The sequence below is a fragment of the Furipterus horrens genome, unplaced genomic scaffold (genome assembly GCF_987537825.1).
Source record: "Furipterus horrens unplaced genomic scaffold, mFurHor1.1.pri manual_scaffold_1, whole genome shotgun sequence".
Classification (NCBI taxonomy): Eukaryota; Metazoa; Chordata; class Mammalia; order Chiroptera; family Furipteridae; genus Furipterus; species Furipterus horrens.
Window position 1 is genome coordinate 134,407,421 of NW_028327171.1, and position 18,525 is coordinate 134,425,945.

At 34.9% G+C, this 18,525-nt stretch overlaps 1 protein-coding gene across 1 annotated transcript in view; it reads left to right on the forward strand.

Moving 5' to 3' along the window:
* The window catches only part of THSD7B (thrombospondin type 1 domain containing 7B), an 824,502-nt gene that overhangs the window by 742,536 nt on the left and 63,441 nt on the right, over positions 1–18,525 (forward strand). Inside the window, exon 17 of the mRNA XM_090267231.1 lies at positions 17,651–17,795. Coding sequence (XP_090123357.1) covers positions 17,651–17,795 — 145 coding nt within the window. The remainder of the gene's footprint in view (positions 1–17,650; positions 17,796–18,525) is intronic.

Genomic DNA, 18,525 nt, shown 5'->3' on the forward strand with positions numbered 1-18,525 from the left:
GTGAACCCCTCCTCTTCTCCTGAGAGCCCCACAATTGCAGTATGGACAACACCACTTTCTATGTGTAGAAAGTTTGTTGTTTTTCAAAGTAATTTCAAACTGATCTCATTTCATTGTCTTCATTTTATTGTGAATTATGTAGGGTAAATCTATGAGTGAAGAAACAGAGACATGGGGAAATGACTTTAGTTTTTTAAGGAAATAGATTTCTGTCAATGTCCTCTTCAAAATGACAATGTGCTAAAATAGATTTTCAAAATCTCTAACTTTTCTATTAGGATAATTTTGATATAGGAACATCCTAATCACTGTGTAGTGTATTAAAAGATTTTAGTCTATAATTTAGAATGGGGGATAAAGACTAATTAATTAGCCACTATTATAATAATAAAATGATTCTTGCGATTGAATTAATATTAGTAAAACATTCATAAAGCAGGTATATAAAGAGAGTACATCATGCAGTTCTTGGCATCCAAGAAGATAAGACAGCAGAAAGGGGATATTGAGATACTTGTTTCTGTTCTGCATTTTATGCTGTGCGATTTTGATAGATTGCTGATAGTCTTTGAAACTTAGTTTATTGGTCGATAAAAATGAATATAATAATTTTTTAAATTTAAAACATGATTCTTTTACTGAGGACTACAAATGCACAAAAATTAGTAATACTTAAATTTTAAAACAATAGAATTTGAACCCAAATTCACTTATAGTAAATATTTCTCACTGCTCATAGCTTTGTGAAATAAGGTACAGAGTTTTCTTCAAGAATTATGAAAGGAGTGACTATTTCAACCTTTTAAAATAATGGAATATACAATTGAATTTTTTGAAATGACTTAGCTCCTCTCTTTGATCTATGTGAGATGTCTTTCTGTCAATGATGGCTATTATTAGAACTTTAGTATCAAACTACTACACATTAGTGGTTTTGAACTTGGGTTTGTGATGTGTGTCTTATTTTACTTGTGATTTATATTCCATCCAAATTATGTTTCATGTCCAAGAAGAAAAGGCCAGATATTCACTTGGAATTTTAACCATGTTTATAGTACTTGAAGGTTATCCTACAAGTCCTTCTTTGCATCACTTCCATCCCCCAGGGTTGTTTATATGGAAAAAAGAATGTGGAAATGTATTGATGCCCATGGCATATGACAGTATTGATTGCCAGGGATCCTCTTCACAAAATGGCATGTCTGATGAGCCATAATGGACAGAGAGATCTCTTGCTGGTTTTTGTACACACGTCAGCTTTTTAAAATATATGTGTTTCTCTCCAAGTCTCAACTTCCTTTCCATTTAGGTTATACTATACATATTACCTTGAAAATTATCTGTGAATAATTTTCCATGAGCTGTGGTTTCTTAAAGAAATATGTAATGTGTTTTGCTATATTAGATTTGTCATATTCTATTAGTATTCCCTAGTTCTTCATATTTATCTCTAATGTTATATTTTTAAGTTTTAAAATACTGAATTGATTATTTGGTACTCTTGGAAAAATAATAATTCTGAAATTCAGATATGAATACTGATTTGGTGATTTTTTTAATTTCAATTTAGTTCATAATTATAGATTTTCTGTAGATCATATTTCCATTCCCCATATTATATTTTTTGTTTCAGAAGGCCTTCAGATAAGATGCAATTAGCTTGTGTATCTTATTTTCTAGATGCTAATTTTCATGCTGAAAGGCAAGGGTTAGGTCCATAGCAATGCTGACTAAACAATTGTAGGAACTAAGTTTGAGATTTAGAAACAACCCAAATGTGCGGCATTCTCTTTCCTCTCTGTCTCCTCTCTTAGCACTGGCACTTTGGACAGGCTATTCAGCCTCAGTAATCCAGGAAAATTGGAAAATAGTGCACAACTCAGAAGTTAGAACAGGCAAGGATTGATATGTGTGAATCATTCAGAAGAAATAAATAGTAAATATTGAACAAGTGTTAAGAGCTTGCTTTGTGACAAATGCTATGTTAGACAGTGGGGCTATGACAGTGATGATTCCTTGTCCTGAAGAAACCTACCTAATTTTAGGAGAAACACATAAAATTTCTAATCAATTTCAACAGAGTAGAAAATCTTACAATAGGAAAAGCACAGGGTGTCTGTTATGAGAGCACATCTCGACACATTTTCTAACCCTTGGAGGATCAATACATTTTCTAGGGAGATTATTTATATGGAAACCTCAGAGGTGAGCAAAGGTTAGTTAGGCAAGAGTAGGGAAGTAATGAGGAAGGAGAGGAAAAATTAAAAAGAAGAAAAGATTGAGAATGAGACCCTAGAACAATGGTGTGAATAGGAAGAATAAACCTAGGTCAGAGTCTCCTGGGGTACCCTCTATGTTGCTACCCCTGAGAATAGAACTTACTAACAGTTCTTCCTCTAGCAGATCAAGACATTTTGGCTAACCAAGGGTGTCATTCTTTTGAGAGGAAAAGAGCCCAAAAATTTCTCGTGGGAAAGGAAAGGCAAAAGGAGACTGAGAGTCCAGACACATCCTAGATGCAGCTTTTGATGCTTTTCTTTGGTTTATGGAAGGGTCAAGGAATACAGAGAGAGGCACAAACAGTCAAGCAAGAATATTACAGAAGTGACCCCCTTTTAATTTTCTGAGGTCAAAGTTTGGGGGGGAGCTGCACTCCTACCCTGAAGGCAGAGACCAGAACTTTTGTCTTGGAATTTTCATTCTGAACAGCATTCTGGGGCCCATCATCGGCAAGAGTCCCATGCAGTTTATTGCTTATTTTGACTTGACTTTTCATTTGGTCCTTAAATGGTTGAGGATTAGAGTGATGAAAGAGAAGTAAGCATCACATGGAAAAGAAAAGGTGCAGGAGAAAGGGAAGGAGAAAGAGAGAGAAAGATTGAGATTAAGTTAGTGTGCTTAGCAAAATAGAAAAAGTTAAGAACCATATGATTTCACTCATATGTGGGATATAAAACTAAAAGCAATAAATGAACATATAAGAAAATAAACAAAATTTCATATACACAGAGAGCAGTGCAGTGGTTACCAGATGGGAGGGGGCCAGGGTGGATAGTAAAGGGGTCAAATCTATGGTGATAGAAGACTTGGCTTTGGGTGGTGGGCACACAATGCAGTATATAAATGATGTATCATAGAATTGTACACTTGAAACCTATATAATTTTAGTACCCAATGTCACCCCAAAAAATTAACTTCTAAAGAAAGAATGTCCCCTCAATTCAAATAGGAGTTGCCACATAAGGATTCTCTGAGCAGCATGTAGTTACGAATGCATGCTTCGTTTTTATCATTTATTGGTGTCTCCTGAATATTGGTATGCCAGGGCCATTTATATCATAGTTCTCTATTATTGAAGAAAATTTATATCAGAATATTTCAAACTTACAGAAAATGTGCACATGGAATTTTTAAGTTTGCCACATAAGCTTGATCAACTCTCTCTCTGCCACCCCTCTCTACACAGTCTCTCACACACATGAAAAATGGTATTTCTATGTATATTTATACATGCTATTATTATTTCTGAACCATTTGAGCATATTTGGAAGGGATCATTCCATTTTATCCTTAATATTGATAATTCAGTAGGCATTTCCTAAGTTCAAGGATATTTTCTAACCTAATCATAGCACAGTTAACAAATTCAGGAAATGTAAAATTGATATAAAAACTTATAAGTAATGTATGGGTTATATTCCCATGTCCCTAGTGGTCCCAATAATACTGTTTATAGCATTCATATTCCATTGATTATGGGATCCAGACCATATTGCATTTAATGATCATATCTCTTTAGTCTCTTCAGTCTTTATTTCTCTTTCATGACTCTGACATTTTTGAGGAAGGAAGGCCAGTATTTTGGCCTCTACTTGGGTCCTTTCTTCTTCTCCAATCCCCAACAATAATATAAAAAACTGACAACCTCAGATTCTCTACTTGGAAATGCCACACACCATTCATCTGTTTCAAGGCCTCTGGTTGGTTTATAAATATGTACCTTCACAATTTCTTAGTGTTATAAAATACCATCCAGAGGACTATGTGGGTATGTCTGTGACCATTATAAAATCTTCACCCAAACATCTTAGCTAAGTCACAATCTCCTGACATTTATGTGTCATTTTAACTTCCTCTTAGCAATAGGCCAGCAAAGCGTTATGAGGGACATTATATCATTTTGATGATATCATAGCTTCTGCCCCTGCTCTTGTCAGTCCCATTATGCTGAGACATGTGTCTGGCACTCCTGCTTCCAATTAACTCCCTAAATCTGACAAGTCAGACCCTAGGCTGGGAGAATCTGCAGGTTTCTCAAAGGCAGACAGCAAGCCTTATTCACTATTCTATCCATAACTGATTCTTTCATTCTTCAATTTGTGATTTATCCTGCTTTTTGGTTAGTTAATAAGCCATAGTTCCTTACATCTGCTCTCTCTCTCTCTCCATTTCCATCTCTAATTAGCACTGTTCATACTAAATGTTTTCCAGGTTAAAATAAATAGGAGTCACAAAAGCCACAGTCACAGTATAGCTCTGTGATGCATTGTTTTACCCGCTGTCCCTACTGCAAAATATTCCAAAGGTATCATTGCATTTGAAGATATTGAGGAGCACATTAGTGCTCCCAGATTCAAATTCTTGCTTGAACACCTACTGTAAAATTATCATATTCTTTAAGCTTCAATTTCATTATCTGTAATACCAGGATATTAAAAGTACACCTAGATTACTAGGATGTTAGATTAAGAGAAAGGGGCTTAATGAGATAATTGCTGTGGAATGTTCATTACAGTACTGGGAATGTGTTCATACTATAAAATGTTGCCTGTTACTATTATTTGAGATATAGGGCAGTATCCAGAATATGCTTTCAGTTCCCATTGTTATTAAGACAAGCAGAAGCTATAAGAGACTATTACTTTGTACATACTTGTTGGACCCCTCAAACATAGGGTAAAGTGTAGGAAGAAACAGATCCCATCAATGTAGCAGTCAGGAATCCAACCTCTAGCCTTTCTGATTTACCCATCACTTTCAGTGTGCACAGTTTTAACTTCTGATAAGGTTTTCTATAATGTCATAGTAATATTACTTTGTTGTATGATGTCTTTTACCTATGCAAAATTCATTAATAATAAAAGTTCACTTACTTGTAAACTCCCAAACTCCCAGAAACTCAGAGTACTTACATTGATTACTCTCATTAAATTCATTAATTATCCCAGAGTCATGGGGATGCTAAGTGATGATTGCTCTCTATTTGAGGCAATGAGAAGGCCAGAGTGCCCTGGCAATGCTTGGGGTGTCACTCACTAATATACTGTATGTTGAAATCTATATATCATATTTACCTAATAAGGCTGTTATGATGACAAAATTAGTTAAAGAACATAAAACAGTGACCAACACATAGTAAGCATTATAAAATTATTAGTTATTAATATAGTATTCACAACCCAGTAATAACCTGACATTTTAAAAAAACAAGTCTTTGGATGACTAAGACCAATTTCATTTACCTGCCATCTTAACCTTCCAGCACACAGAAATTAGTAATTTAAATTTAACTTCCTCAGAAGTAAATTCAGTGAAGCTTTTATTGTATAGAAATGATGAAATATTACATTTATTGGTTTGCAAATATTAGACCATTCTTGCATCCCTGGGATGAATCTCACTTGATCATGGTATATGATCTTTTTAATGTGTTGCTGGATCTGGTTTGCCAATATTTTGTTGAGGATTTTAGCATCTATGTTCATCAGTGATACTGGCCTATAGTTTTCTTTTTTTCTTGTGTCTGGACCTGGTTTTGGAATTAGGGTAATACTGGCTTCATGGAAAGAGTTTGAGAGTCTTCCCTCTTCTTGAATTTTTTGGAATAGTTTGAGAAGGATAAGAGTTAGTTCTTCCCTAAATGTTTGACAAAATTCACCTGTGAAGCCATTCGGTCCAGGGCTTTTGTGTGCCGGGAGTTTTTTGATTACTGCTTCAATTTCACTAGTTGTTATCAGTCTATTCAGGCTTTTTGCTTCTTCTTGATTCAGTTTTGGAAGATTATATGTTTCCAGAAATTTTTCCATTTCATCCAGGTTGTAAAATTTCTTGTTATATAGTTGTTCATAACAATTTCTTACAATCCTTTGTATTTCTGTGGCATTGGTTGTGATTTCCCCTCTTTCATTTCTGATTTTGTTTATTTGGGTCCTCTCTTTTTCTTGATTAGCCTGGTTAGAGACTTGTCAATTTCGTTTATCTTTTTAAAGCACAAGCTCCTGGGTGATGTTTTGAATTGTTTGTTTAGTCTCTATGTCATTTAATTCTGCTCCGATCTTGATGATTTCCTTCCTTCTGCTCACTCTGGGCTTTGTTTGTTGTATTTCCTCTAGATCTTGTAGCTGTAGTGTTAGATTTTTTATATGATATTCTTCTATATTTTTTAGGTAGGCCTGTATTGCTATGAACTTTCCTCTCAGGACTTCCTTCACTGTGTCCCATAGGTTTTGGGCTGTTGTGTGTTCATTATCATTTGTTTCCAGAAACTTTTTTGATTCATTCCTTGATTTCAGTGTTAACTCACTCATTATTTAATAGCATGTTATTTATTCTCAATGAATTTGAATGTTTTTGAGTTTTTTCCTTTAGGTTGGTTTCCAGTTTCAAGCCCTTCTGATCTGAGAAAATGCTTGATATAATTTCAATTTTCTTGAGTTTGTTGAGGCTTGTTTTGTGTCATACCATGTGGTCTGTCTTTGAAAATGTTTTATATGCACTTGAAAAGAATGTAAATTTTGCTTATTTGGAGTGCAAGGTTATATATATATATATATCAATTAAGTTCATTTGATCTTGTGTATTGTTCAGTGCCTCAATATCCTTGATGTTTCCTTGCTTTGAAGATCTGACAATTGTTGACACTGGGGTGTTAAAGACCCCTACTATGAGTGTGTTGCTGTTGATATCCTTCTTGAAGACTTCCAAGATGTTCTTTATATATTGGGTGCTCCTCTGTTGGGTGCATATATGTTTACCAAGGTTATATCTTCTTGATGGATTGTTCTAAGTATTATGAAGTGTCCATCTTCGTCTTTTTTATCACCTTCATTGTGAAATCTATTTTGTCATATATAAGTATTGCTACCCAGCTTTTTTTCATGTATATCTTACTTGAAATATTTTTTTACATCCCTTCACTTTCAGTCTTTGTAGATATTTTGTTCTGAGGTGGGTCTTTTATAGACAGCATATATGTGGGCCATGTTTTCTTATCCATTGAGATACCCTATGTCTTTTTACTGGAACATTTAATCCATTACATTTAAGCTTACTATTAATAGGTACTTATTCATTGTGATTTTTTCCCTTTGCACCTCTCTCTCTTTTTATTCTTCTTAAAGCAGTACTTAGGATAAACTTAACCAAGGAGGTAAAATACCTGTACTCAGAAAACTGCAGAACACTGAAGGAAGAAATTAAGGAAGATAGAAATGAATGGAAATGAATGAAAGCATATACCACGTTCATGAATGGGAAGAATCAACATCAGTAAAATGTCCATACTACCCAAAGCAATTTATAGATTCAATGCAATTCCTATTGAAATACCAATGTCATATTACACAGATCTAGAACAAATGGTTTAAAATTTTATATGAGACCAAAAAAGACCCTAAATAGCCACAGCAATCTTAAGGAAGAAGAATACAGTAGGAGGAATCAAAATACCTGATATAAAACTATATTACAAGGCCACTGTAATCAAAACAGTCTGGTACTGGCATAAGAATAGACATATAGATCAATGGAACAGAATAGAAACCCCAGAACTAAACCCAGGTCTATATGGTCAACTAATATTTGACAAAGGGGGAAGGAACATAAATGGAGTGAAAAGAGCCTCTTTAACAAATGGTGCTGGGAGAACTGGACAGGGGTATAGAAAGCAAATGAAACTATACCACCAACTCACACCATACAACAGAATAAATTCAAGATGGATCAAAGACTTAAATATAAGCCATGACACCATAAACGCCCTAGAAGAAAACATAGGCAGTAAAATTTTAGATATCCCACATAGCAATATTTTCTCTGATATATCTCCTAGAGCAAGGAAAATAAAGAAAAGAATAAACAAATGGGACTACATCAAACTAAAGAGTTCCTGCTCAGTGAAAGAAAACATCAATAAGATGAAAAGGGAACCAACCATATGGAAAAACATATTTGCCAATGATTCCTCAGACAAGGGATTGATCTCCAAAATATATAAAGAACTTATAAGACTCAACACCAAGAAGACAGACAATCCAACTAAAAAATGGGCAGAGGACCTAAACAAACACTTCTGCAAGGAGGATATAGAGAGGGCCCATAGGCATATGTAAGAATGTTCAACAACACTAGCCATCAGAGAAATGCATATTAAAACCACAATGAGATACCGTCTCACACTGGTCAGAATGGCCATCATCAACAATCAACAATCAACAAACAACAAGTGCTGGTGAGGTTGTGGTGAAAAGGGAACCCTACTGCACTGTTGATGGGAATGCAGACTGCTGCAGCCACTATGGAAAACAGTATGGAATTTCCTCAAAAAACTAAAAATGAAACTGACTTTTGAACCAGCAATTCCATTGCTAGGACTATACCCGAAGAATCCCGAAACCCCAATTCAAAAGAACCTATGCACCCCTATGTTCATAGCAGCACTATTTATAATAGTCAAGTGCTGTTAACACCCTAAGTGCCCATCTGTAGATGAGTGGATTAAAAAGCTTGGTACATTTACACAATGGAATACAATGCAGCAGAATGAAAGAAGGAACTTATACTATTTGTGACAACATGGATGGAACTGGAGAATGTTATGTTTAGTGAAATAAGGCAGGCAGCAAAAGGCAAATACCATGTGATATCACCTAATATAGAAACTAATGAACAACATAAACAAATGAGCAAAATATAACCAGAGTCATGGAAACAGGAGAAGACTGACAGTGACCAAGGGGGAGGCTAGAGGGGAAAATCAGGGAAAGAAGGCAAAAGGTCTAGTCAAGGAACTAGTATAAATGACCCATGACATGGATAACAGGGTAGGGATTGGCTGTGGGAGGGGGCATGGTCAGGGTTGGGGGAGCAATAGGTAAACAAGTGGGACAACTGTAGTAGAAAAACAATAAATAGAGTTTAAAAAAAGAACGGATGAAATAACTATATTTCCTTTTAAATTCATAACATGTTCTTTTAAATTATAATTATAAGTCTTTGGTACAGACAAGGTATGATCTCTTGAAAATCCAAAGAATAATAAGAAAATCCTTCCTGAATGATGTTTTGTTCATTGGTGCAGTGCCTTGCATTTAATGTATTCTCAAAAACTATTATTTTAAAGTGTATGGAAACCTTCCTAGAAGAGTTTTCAAGGACAGCAGTTGTTTCACATTGATAATAATTTAACCATTTATAATTTACAACCAATTTCATGTTCACTTATGTCTTTAAACCTGTAAGTCCATATTTCCCAAATGTGTCATATGAAATGCTAAACTGATGCTTAAAAATTTGAGACTTTAAGGGAGTCATAGTAGTTCTAGATAATTTGATAAACCATATAACCCAAAATTGCACAGTTCAAATGGAATATAATTTTGTCTCCCACAAAACAGTCCTCAGTGGGGAAAGGACACTGTCCATCCCATGCAGTTATTCTGGGACCCAAGTTAATGCAGGTTTCTGCCATCTTCAAGTTGGGCATCCAAAGTCATTCCTGTTATCACCATTCCAGCTCGCTAAAGAGGGTGAAGAGAATGGAGGAAGGCTTTAGGGTCAGGAGTGGAGTGTCACACACAGTCTCCCACTTCCCTCTCACTTGTCAAGACTCATTTGCGTGGTCACACCAACTGCAAGGAAGGTGGGGAAGTGTAGTTCTCTTCTATGCACATGAAGAAAGGAGAGAATAAATTCTAATGACTTAATAGAACACTGCCAAATATAGTAAAGATCTATTGTAAAAAATCGTTGCTTAGCACTATTTATTTCATTGTTTTCTAAATGCATTTGTTTTTTCTCTCTTGGGGTCTATTAATTCACTATAGAAAACAACACACTTAAAAAAGAAAAATTTTAAACTATTGATTTTAACACAAATACGAAAAACCATGCAAAACAAATATTCAGTTTAGACATCAAACAGCCACCCAGATTAGAAGGTAGAAACTTCTCAGTTGCCCACAAAGAGCTTTACCACACATGTTCTTAATTATAACCTCCTTACCTCTCTCAGAAGTAAACTATGTACGGACTTCTGTGATCATCTTTTCTTTTAAAATTCTAATCTGGGTGGCTAGACATTATTACTTAGTTCTGCCTGTTTTTATAATGTCGTTAAACATTTTATCTACTTCTTTTCTCTCATTTCTTTCTTTTTTCTCAATAGCAATTCATTGGTAAGGAAAATGGGTCATCTTTCCTATGGAATGACCCAGTCTGTCTAGTAAATTTCATCTCCACTAGTGAGGCTTAATATGTTCCTCTATGCTTGAATTTCCTGTAAATTGGGGAGTTAGATATAGATTCAAGGTTCATTACTTTGGCAAGACTCCTTCCTAGAATGTGTGCTCTTTCTCAGAAGGCAATGTCTGGTTATCTCTTTTGTGAGTTTAGGTATCATTAGTGATCAATTCCAAGACCCTTTATCATTTAGGAAATTCAAAAAAATTGGAACGTTTATATTCTATCATCCTTTCTCACTTGTGGAGCTACTTTTGTAAGGAGAAATTTTACCAAAACTGCTATTTAATTAACTATTGATCCATTTCGTATAGTAAAGGCTGCATGAAAAATGTGTATTTGCCCTTTATTTATCAGTTTTCAAAATAAGGAGTTGTTTTCCTAGCATTTTTCACTACATGCGTCTATTTTTGTATAGTTGTGAAATCACAGATTTAAATAAAGTTGATATTTTAATTTGTTTCAGTTATTTATATTAATGCTCAGATATTTGTTCTACAAACATTTGAATAAAGACTGGTGGTCCTTGTTAGCTTCCTTGCTATCTGATATTGCAAGATGTGTCAGGCTCATCATGTATATTTCTTTTTCTTTTTTCTCTATAAAGCTCCGGCCTCTTTTAATGCAAGAGCTCTTTAATGCCACAGGAAGAACTCTAGGGTTGCCCACACCTGCTGGGTTCCACTGTTTCTAGGCCACTTCAGCAGGCAGAGCTTCGAAATATATACTACTATTATTCTTCTTATTTTGAAGTGGATATATTTTGTGAGTTTATAAAATGAACTGTAAGAATTCACTTAAATTCTATCCTATTGATACATTGATATCTCCTTTTTTCTAAACTAAGAGGCAACTTTGTCAAGGACACTAGAGATAAAAGAAAAACAAGGTATCCTAATGATACATTTGCTTTTTTCCATATAATACAGAAAACAGTCTCAGAATAATAATCCCTATAGTACCACTAACATCAGTACTTTAAAATGTTATAGTTTTACATAGGCCCTCCTCATTCTTTTACATATGTATTTTATCTGTGTCTTCAGACCAGATAATTTTTTAAATTAAAAAAAAAATTATTATTTATTTATTATTATTCTATCACGGTTGTCCCAATTTTCCCCCCTTTGCCCTCCTATGCCCAGCCTACCCCCAGTCCCACAGTCAATCCCCACACTGTTGTCCATGTCCATGGGTCATGCATATATATTTTTTGACTAGTCCCTTCCCCTTCTTTCCACCATTATCCCCCTCCCTTCCCTCCTCTGGCCATTGTCATTCTGTTCCATGTTTCCATGCCTCTGTTTCTATTTTGCTTGTTTGTTCATTTTATGCATAAGTGAGATCACGTAGGAGCTCCTACCTTTTGTGACAGCATGGGTGGAACTGGAGAATATTATGCTAAGTGAATTAAGCTAATTGGTGAAAGACAAATACAAATACCACACAGCCTTTATGTAAGTTCTGTGTGTAAATTTGGCTCACCACAAATCTTTACATTGATGACTTTCCTGCCATATTGGATGTGTAAAACTCAGTCTCCAGTAAATTCCTAAGAAGGGTTCATGGAAATCACATCCCTTGAGTTCTTGCATGATTATAACAGTTTATCTATGGTCATTTCATTGACTGTTTTGCTAGACATAAAGTCTTATAATTAGTTCTTTTACTTTGTATATTCCTTATTATAGTTCTTCAATATTTTTCTGGCATAAGATTTTCCTGTCAAAAAGTCTAATGATAATCTGATTTTTTTCCTTTATAAACCATCTCATATTCTTGCCTAGATACTCAAAGAATGTATGTTTTTCTTTAGAGCATAATAATTTTACTAAGATATGTCTCAGTATTAATGATTCTGATGTATGCTTTAAACAGTAGTTTCAAGTCTTTAAAAATTTTTTCTTGAAACTTTTTGTGTTGTTCTGTTCTCTTAAGTTTCCTTTTTCATAAAATCTTATTATGTGCATGTGACATCTGTTTTGCCCCATTTTTCTACTCACCAGTTTTTCTCAAATTCTTTTCAAAAATTTTACTTAATTTCAAATTTTATTTTTTCATTTCTGTATTTGAAACATTATTTGTTGTGTTTTTATTCATTTCACCTAGTTTTATATTTATTTCTGAAAATGATTTTTATTTCTATTTACTGAGTTCTATCACTTGAGTTCTCAGTTTTTCTAATTTTTATTTATGTTGTTCTTTCATACTTTGTTTTATTTCCTAAGCGACTATTAGTTCATTTTGAAATAGTTTTCATCTGTTTTCATGCATGTCTCTTTGCTGCACTTTTTATCTATGGGGATATTATTTCTGACCTTTGTTTCTTTTTCCCTCATAATACTGTTTTGTGAAATTTGAACTTGATCTCTTTGCTTACTTTCCTGAAAAATCAATTTTTTTTGAACTTTTAGAAAGAGGTGTGATTGAGAATTGTTTTTTCCTGCTTTCATTTCCATGGTCCATGGTGTTTCTCTCTCTCTCTCTCTCTCCCCCCACCCCCAAAATACGCAAGCTTATTTTGTGAGATTTTGCTGGATTTCTTTTTCTTCCCCACTTTGTTTACTGTCCCTTCCTTTTCTTTCATTGCTAGTGTCCTTGTTTTACTCAATTTGGCAACTCTTCCCACCAGTTTCTCTTGCAGGAAATGTTCCTGGAAGGGAGCTTTGTCTTGTAAGTGTTGAGAGTTCATTGGATCCAGACTCAATAGCTCCCAAAACCTCTATGGAACCTTTGTAGTCAACCATTTTTGGACTATTAAAGTTTTCATTTTGTCGTTGGGGGGTATGTAAATGTCTATTTTTTAACCTTCCTCTTTCTTCTATTGGATGCTGACATCACAGAGGTCCTGCAGCTTCAGTCATTGGTCCCATCTGTTCTGTTCGAGGTTTGTGGATCCAACATATCACTTAATTTTACTGAGCATATTGAACATGTTGTCTGTATACTTTTGACATTGCTCTCCTTGTTGCACTGTGAAGTGCAAAGAACTTTTTTTCTTTTACTCCTGTAACCATCCCCTCAGAAGCTCTGAGAAAGTTTTAAATATGAGAGGCATGACTTACAATTCTTCAGACTCATATTTTTCTCCCCTAGAGGTTTTCTCACCCCTTTTCAGCCTTTGCAAATGAGGGTTTAATTTCATTTACATTTATATTACAAAGCATTGCAATGGTATTTTGTGAATCTTTTTACCCCGTTTTCCAAATAAGAAAACTCAAGTTCATACCATATATCCATTGTTGCCTTATGAAAGAGAGAAATAGCAGAGCTACTGACAGGAAGGCTAATTGACTAAATGAGGGAGAGACCATCTCAGAATTATCAGATAAACCTTGTAACAGAATAAAGGCCTTGTGCTCCCATATGTAATGGGAGCTGACAAGGACAGGCCTAGGAGTCATGCTCATCTCCAGACAAGAAATTTGCAAAGTGACTCAAATCCACAAGTACTTATAATTATGCCAGATTTTATTAAACTGTAATTGTTAATATTTTAGTGTCAATGAGAAAAATATAAAATTATATGTTCTTATTTGGATTTACTTAAAATATCTAAATTGTCTGTTATTTATATGGGTAAATAAAAATTGATTTATTGATATGTTTATTAATTTAATGATAGACTCTGTTATTCTGGGAACTATCATCTAGATTTTACTATTAAAAATTATGAGAATTAGAGAAATAATTCTATTCCCTCAAATATACAGAGCTATGGGGAATTCTTACATTCAGGCAAGATAATCCTATTCCAGGGTTGACCGTTTATCTGCTAATGGCAACTTAGAAAAATCCAGTTGTACTGCTCAAGGAGAACCAAATTATTCCACATAACGAATATTTATTATTTACATACTCTATGCCAGACACAGACCAAGCCTCACAATGTCCAAGAAAATTAAGACATGGACTCTTTCATTAGTCCATGGACTATTAAATAGTGCAATGCAAATGAGTACTAGAGGAGGTGATTCCATTTATAGGGGTGCAAGGAAGTCAAGAGATGATCACAGGAGGGATATGTGATTTGATTTTGATAAATAAATACAAATATTCAGGTCAGACAAATAGGTAAAGGCCTTGTTGATAGAAAGAACAAAAGGTGTGTAGGCACAATGTCATAAGGAATTATTAAACTTTAAGGTAAGTGTTGGTTTTCAAAGGTAATAATTTAGAAAACCTAATCTCTTAAAGGGACATATGTACCAGAGACTACAATAGTCATTTCTTATCTGTGGGGAATATATTCCAAGACCTTCAGTGGATTCCTGAAACCATGGATAGCACTAAATCTTTTATTCCAATACATACATACCTTTTGACTTAAAGAATATCCTTTGGGATATCTGGTATGCCAGCATCACTTGTGCTTTGGGGCCATTATTAAGTACAAGAAGGGTGACTTGAGCACTGTGATACTGTGATAGTTGATCTGAGAATGGAGACAACTCCTAAGTGACTAATGGGAGGGGAGCATGTACAGTATAGATACACCAGACAAAGGGATGGTTCACATCCCAAGTGAGGTGGCGTGAGATTTCGTCACACTACTCATAACAGTGAACAATTTAAACTTTATGAATTATTTCTGAAAATTTCCATAGAATGTTTTTGGACCATGGTAACTGAAACTACAGAAAGAAAAATCACAGATAAGTGGGGAATACTATAACTGATACTTATTGGTCATGCCCTTCACTAGCAAATAAACTTGAGGTATATAACATTGATTTTTATAATGGAACTGGCTCAGAGTTGACTTTGGGTAGTAATCTACACATTCCTTTCTCACCTCTTTATAAAGTTGACAACATGTCTTTATATAAATACTCTTGAAAAGAGGAGATCCAAGTTAATATTTGAGGAGTCTTGGTCCAATAAAGAAATCATCTAGATGTAAGTCTCCTTTGCTATTCTCTTTTTTCTTAGACCCACCCCAATGTCCCTTTGAGAAACACTAACCCTTCTATCACTTGTAAGCAATGCTAGGACAATTTTTATAAGGTGGAATGTAGAAATATTGCCTAAGATTAGGTTGGGTTGGGTTTGTAGTATTTAGTCACTCATGCTCCCCTCTTTGCCTGTTTCTATAGAAAAAGTGTTAGTGGGAGAGTTAGCCGCAGTGTTGGTTTTCAATATGTTAATTTATAAAAAGTGATTATCAACATCTACGTGGTTATGAATAACAGGTTAGTTTCAGGAGGATATTTTGAAACTGTATCCACTAGCCTTAAAAACTAGAGACTGATACACTGTGAGGAAATCCTTAAGTTTTATTAAATTATACCCCTTTTCTCACCCAGGTTTAGATAAAGAAATAAGGTACAGAATACATAAATGAATTGTTCAAGGTTACCTAGTAATTTTATTTGAACATACATGTGTGTATATTTGTTATTTTCTCTTTTGCTTTATTTGATGGCTTAGACTAAACTGGTACTTAAGTCCCTACACATATTCACTTGGTTCAGACATTAACTTTTTTATAAGGTAGAAAAGAAGTAATCAGAAATATCTACCAAGATTACTTCGTTTTCTTTTATTGGAAAATATTTAAGTTGTTACTGCTTCTCTTGAGGACAAACAAATTAATTAATGAACTAATAATAAATCATTGGTAAGCATTTACTGTGGGATTCTTTTGCAGATAATTAAGAATAATTACCTGTTTTAATGGCTCTTTTCAATCATTCGGTACAATTAAAATATAAAATTACTTTACAAGTATTGACACATTGTCTAACTATAAAGTCATATGAATTGCAAAGGTCTTTCAATGGCTCCAGAGAGTTAAAATTAGAAAAAGTTTGTGGCATCATTCTGCATAGTTCAGTTCAATTGAACATTATCATTTTGATTAACAGTGAAGATTCAGTTTACAGGTTGTGCTCTTGCTACAATATCTGAAAAGGTAAAAGGAATAAAAAATAAATAAAACATCCCAAATATGAAACAATGATTTGGTATCTAATTGAGAAATGTTTATTTCTCCTGTGGTTTAAGCAACTTTGTGCCTCTTTAGACTTCTGGGTCTGGGATTGTGTTGTTGTGACCATATTTAATGTTATTTATTGAACAACCACTGTGTAAAACATATACCAAGATTTCAGGGAGTGACATGCCAGTAGAAACCATGATCCAAAGAACTTATAAAGAAAGGAAGAAGCCAGGGTAACAAAGAATAATAATATTATAAAGGCAGGTATAACAGATAAATTTATGTGTACGTATATGTTTAGAAGCCCATCACATGGAGCAATTCCTGAGCATGGGTGGAATGTTGCTTAGGAAAGAAGAGAAGAATTTGAAATTATTAGAAGAAAGATTGTCAATGAAGGCCCCATTAATGTTCTGAGGGAGGGATGTAGGACAGCTGAAAGGAGATTATTCCAATCGGGGAAGCTTGAGGTCCACTGTGAGTAAAGCAGGTGGATGTGGCAAGCAGGTTAATTGGCTCAAGGGCATTACATGTGTCCAAGCTATGAGAGAACATGTGGATGCATGGGAAAAGTGATATTTGCAGGAGGTCTCTGAAGTTCACATTTATACATGAATTTTGCTGAAAAAGCCATGGCATGCAGAGGCTCATTGTCTGTGGCTCAGAAGGCCTCCCAAATAAGAAGACAGTTCTGCTCTATTGGCAATAATGATTTCATAATTCAATGTGTATTTGTCTGTTCCAGGATTTTAAAAATGATTTTCCCATTAAAGGGTTCTGTGTGATCCTTTCTATTGGGCTAGATTATCAGAGGGCACAGGGACAATGTCTTCCTTTTTTTCAATCATTTAAATGTTCAAAATGCATTAATCTCTTGCTAGGGGGCAGACAGACTATTTGAGAGTACAGAGTCCATTTAATTGATGAAATAGGCTCTCTGTACCTCATAATACATGGGAGATTAAAAATGTAGGCTTCACTATAACACAGAAAAGAGTTGTCAGGTAACAACACCAAAAACTATTTACATTGCATCATGTAATGGTTTTATGTTCTAAATATTATGTTTAATAATTTCAATAGTTTCTTCTCTGTAGTTATTGTACATATTCCTACATGTATATGGATAATCATAATTTATCAGCTAACTTTGAGTGTTTCCTAACTCTGCCTGCTCTTTGATTTCCATAGTCATGTGACCCCCACACAATGCAGAGAAGAACCCGCCATCTGCTGAGGCCCTCACTGAGCTCAAGAACGACGTGTGCCGAAGACTCCCAGGTGCAGCCTTGCCTCCTCAATGACAACTGCTTCCAGTTCCAGTACAACCTGACAGGTATAGTTGACATCCACAGCCATGGCCTTTTCCCTTACCATTGACTCATGGGAGAATGTTTACGTGTGTTTTCATTCTCCAAATTAAAGACTGACAATAGAATGTGTGAATGTATTGCACAACAAGCTGAGGGTTTGACATTTCCAGTGTCCCTTTACAGCAAGAAATGCCCACTCTTGGCATGAAGAGTCAGCAATGCCACCTGGAATCTTTGAATTCAAAGATGCTTAGAAAGATTTGGCAACATTTCAGAATAAAGTTGAATTAAGCTGTGATAAATTGAAACAATAAAAATAGCAGGGGATAATTTACCTTTTTGGAAAGAATATACTCATTCTCTCATCGAATTTAGCTATTTAATGGTCTCTGTTCAAGAAACTCAAGCTTGTGATGGACTTGCTATATGGATCTCAATAAGGACGAATGGTAGGCCTACCTGGACAGGGATGTTTGACAGGCACTGGGAATCCTAACAGCTTTGTTACTAAGCCACTGCTCAGACTTTTCCTGGGCACCACAGTGCTCAATGTCTAAGACCAAAAACTGTTAAATTACATTGATCTGCTACTCACCATTTCCTGCAGTAGCAGATATACAAAATGCTACAAAAGGTGGAACCATCTTCAGTCTCAGTATTGAATTCAATACTGACGGCCAAACTGCCATGTGCCTGCAGAGGCAAAACAATATTGTTTCCTGAAACAAATTCCCACTGAAATCCCAGTGGCAC